This window comes from Calidris pugnax, unplaced genomic scaffold (assembly GCF_001431845.1).
Source record: "Calidris pugnax isolate Ruff unplaced genomic scaffold, ASM143184v1 scaffold188, whole genome shotgun sequence".
Lineage (NCBI taxonomy): Eukaryota > Metazoa > Chordata > Aves > Charadriiformes > Scolopacidae > Calidris > Calidris pugnax.
Genome location: NW_015091257.1, coordinates 4673916 through 4677970, shown reverse-complemented (window position 1 = coordinate 4677970; position 4055 = coordinate 4673916). Strand labels below are relative to the sequence as shown.

At 46.8% G+C, this 4055-nt stretch overlaps 1 protein-coding gene across 2 annotated transcripts in view; it reads right to left on the bottom strand.

The window, feature by feature from the left end:
- The window catches only part of AKAP17A (A-kinase anchoring protein 17A), an 8885-nt gene extending 5119 nt beyond the window's left edge, over positions 1-3766 (bottom strand). The window contains exons 1-3 of one of the 2 annotated variants that reach the window (XM_014960367.1): positions 3643-3766; positions 3166-3300; positions 2067-2809 (exon numbers count right to left, since the gene is read on the bottom strand). In XM_014960367.1, coding sequence (XP_014815853.1) covers positions 2067-2741 — 675 coding nt within the window. In that variant the 5' untranslated portion in view covers positions 2742-2809; positions 3166-3300; positions 3643-3766. Of the gene's footprint in view, positions 1-2066; positions 3301-3642 lie in introns of both variants that reach the window. The other variant, XM_014960366.1, reaches the window with a different exon arrangement.
- Between the last annotated feature and the right edge of the window lie 289 nt (positions 3767-4055).

The following is a 4055-nucleotide window of genomic DNA, read 5'->3' as shown; positions in this document are numbered from 1 at the left end:
TTTTAAACTAAAAAAAAAAAAAAAAAAATCTCCCAACAACCTGCAAAATCCCAAACAATTTTAACCTACCACAGTGTATAAATAGGATCAGAAATATAAATCCTTTTGCAAAACAAATGGAATTTTTCTACGTGCTCAGAGGAAGAACCCAAGTACTACAGCCAGATAACTGGGAACTAAATGCCTGTCCAAAATGCCCGTCCACTAGCACAATGAGGTACCAGTTTACACTTTTGTGTGTTTGACATCCAAAAATCAACCCTAGCATGGTTTAGGCCCTGGCTGTCCAATGTTTTCAACCTGTCAGAACAAGAGCAAACAGAACTCTTTCAACTCCTGCATGCTATTAGGGACTGTGCAGCATTAGGCAGAAATGGGCTTTAATAAAGGCCTCCCTTTCTGCCTAACACCGTGATCCTTCAGGTCAGCAGAAGAAACTCTGCAAGTGCTTCCCCACCAATTCTAACACCAAGATTCCTGAACTGAGGTACGCTGGGCTGAAGCTCCAAGTTTGAGACTGCAAACATAAGAGAAAAGGAAGTCAGACACACCTGAGCAATGAGGTTCACCTTAACCATGTCCAGCTGCATGCTGGAACAGGATACCAGTAGAGATCACAGCCCTGGTGTCTTATCTCCCACTCTAGATACCAGTGCCTGTACAGGCAGGCAGAGGGTCCATAATACATTCCCACATGCCCATCGTCATGAACCATGGGCAGAGAACAAGCAGCACATATTCTGCAGTTTAATTCACCCCGGTTCGATGAAAAAACGATGTTTCACTAGCAGGCTAAAGGACAGGCAGGTAGAAACAGACAAGGTGTTGTGATCTCCTATGAAAGAGATCCATCCTGTCAGCTCAGTTACAAACACAGCCATCTCTCTTTCCTATCAACCTCCAGGGCAGCTGCCAGGAAAGCATGCTCCCTCTTGCACAGCCAAACTAAATTTGGGAACCCTGACCCCTGCATGTAAGTGACAGTTTGAATTTCACATCCCCTTGAAAACCTCGAGGGTCAAGGTACAAAATGTTTCTATGCTCCAACTGACAAACTTAGATAATAAAAGACTAGGGTATTTTACTTATATCAACCAAACTAAAACTTGAATAAGTATTTGCATATTCCCACATTACACAAAGAAATACTCAAAGCTTTTTTCCTGAAATACACTGTCTGATTTGATGAGTAACTATTGAGCATACTAAAATACATCTGCAAACATTGCACTCCATCAATACGTAAGAGCACAGTGACTCCAAACTTATCAGAGCAAGTTTCCTTAAGGTCATGCTTTCAAAGATACATCTGAACAGACTGTCTTGTTCTCTCCTGTCACAGTGACATTTTCTAAGACAATGAGGTTACAGAAAAAAAATCTCGAAAATTCAGTATGTAAATATTATGAATTAAGAACACTGCATTCACAGGAAACTGTGCTACAGATTAACATTGCCATTTAAATTTTTGCACACCTTTCTGTACATACAACATACTAATGATTAACTGTGTATTCCCCAGGCCGTACAGGCCACATGCCATTAAACTCCACAGTTCTGACACTTGTGTGGCAGACCTCATTACCAATGCTGGGACCAAATACAGAAGCTGTGAAATTCTCCCCCAAAATTTCTCTTTGTAGTGAACACAAGACAGAACAATGCACTTTAAAGTTAGCCTTCTGGTCAAGTCTGAACTTGTTCGAAATTAAAATTTTAAATGAAATGACAAGATTTATAAGTACACATTACTTTATAAAAAAATTACCAGATTATGTTCATATACTTGGTCCTTCTATCAAGCAGTTTTCTTTTCTAGAACCGTCTTGTTAAAAAAAAAAAAAGAAGCAGCAAAAGCCCACCCACTTTGCATAGTCTAAGACAACATTCCATTTTCCTTTACAAATTTTGTTATGGCTGTTCCATGGAACTACCTTAGTGCTGTTAATGTCACCTGCTGTCATCACTACTGTACGTAGATGTAGGTTTTAAGCACTAGGGAAATAACATTTAGCTGTATTTGGTCTTTCACATGCGTTCCCATAAAAAAAAGCCCAGGTTCTCACCTTTATATTGCAAGCCACTGCTTTGCCATCATCGCCTTTATACATCAGCTTCATCCCTCGCAGGGCGTTCATGGCCTTAATGAAACCCGCATATTCCCGATATTGAACATAAGCTTCGAAATTTAAATGACCTCCAAAACTGAAAGTGTGAAAATTTCTGCCAGTCATTTCTTCTCTGTAAGGGTCCAGCATGGGTATGTCCACGTTACGTATTTCTCCAAACTTCTGGAAAACTTTTATAAGGACTTCTTCACTTGGCTTTTCCGAGCCAGAGTCCTTTGCTGCAAACCACTTACAAGGCAAGCCCTCTAAGTGGATCGTGTCTGGCCTTTCCCCGGGCAAAGTTTCATTCATATCTTTTGCATCACGGAAAAACGAGTCCCAGTCATGTCTAGTAGGAAAGTCAATCTTATATTCCGCAGCACGGACTTTTAAGATGTCAGAGAAGCCACTCAGCTTTATTGTTTTGCCATCAAGGCATGCCAGAAAAGATTTAACCAAACTTTTATTTTCAACTTCTCCTTCAAACCGGATGAAATCCATTGTGCTTTTAGAAATCCGCAGAGTGGAAAACTGATGAGTTTGCACCATCCCTTTCAATCTTTCCATCACTTCCCAGTTCGAAATGGATTTTCCCGGTTGTTTCAGCTGAGGAAGTGCCACACTGATGGTCATTTTTGTAATGGGTTTAAGATATAACCCACAGGGAGCACAGAGCTCTACAGCTTCTGATGTATCATGAACTATTGTTGCAGCAGCCATAACACAGAAAAAGCATAGGATAAAAAAAAAATAAAAGATGCAAGTTTAAGTTGCAGGCCAACAGTAGTAAAATAAAACAGCCCTTATCCGTAAATAATTGAATTCTTTGGCCATTTAACCATTCCCAAGTTAAACCAATGTCTCTTAATACAAGAGTCAATTAGACAGTTAAAACCAAGCAGTATAAACATCTTAAATTACTTTATAACCACTAGAACCTATAAGTAATTAAAACTCAGTAAGGCCTCAGAAAAAAAAAAACAACAAAAACCCAAGCAGCTGATGATAATCTTAGGAATACATGAAGTTGGTATGTGATGGCTCAGAAAGCAGCTACCCTTTTTTACGGAAGGAAGGGACTGGCGGAGCGATGCCACACCGCTTTGAAGTCTACTTAACAAGCAGTGAACCCCAGCAGGCTAGTGCCCGAGGCGGGGCCCCACGTTCTCCAGCGGGAAGGCTTGGAAGGCGTCTGCAACGAGAGAAAACCGTCCCCTGTTATTCCGAAGCGAAAAAGCCCCGCCGCCCTCCCTCCTCGGCAGCGTCGGAGGAGGCGGGGGAGAGCCCTCAGCCCCGCCGGAGACAGCGACCGCGACCCCTCCCGCGGGAAGGCCGGCAGCTGAGCCCCACGGGAGGAGCCCGGGCGGCGGGGAGAGGCCTCGGGAAGACGGCAGCGGAGAGATCCCACAGCGGGCCGGGCCGGGCCGGGCCGGGTTGGGCTGAGTTACCCGCACCCTCCCCCGCCGGCTCCCCTACGCGTTTTCCGGCCGCCGGAGCCCAGCGGCGCCCCGCTGGCCGCCTCCTCCTCCCCTACCCTATCCTCCTCCCGGCGAGGGGATCCTCCCGGCGCCCGCCTCACCGGCAGCCGGCAGAGCGGCTCAGCCCCACAGGTAACAGCCGCCCGCCCCGGGCCCTGCCGCCCCGCGCACCGCCGGGGCCGCTTCCGCTTCCGCCTTGGCGGAAGTCTCGCGGGGCGGGGCGGGCGGTCGCTCGCTCTATGGCAGCGGCGGGAGGGCGCCGCCTGGCGGCGGGGCGGGAGAGAGGGGGCAGGCTCGGGTTCGACGCGGACATGGCGGCTGGGCCCGCGGTTCTTGCCGCCCCACACAGGGAGTTGACGCGTACAACCAGCGTGTGCCTCCGGGCCTGTTTCCCTCCGAGGTGATTTTCACCCTTTGCTTCTAGCGGTCTGGGGCACGCGGGCATGGCATCGTAGCGTCGTTCTGGTTG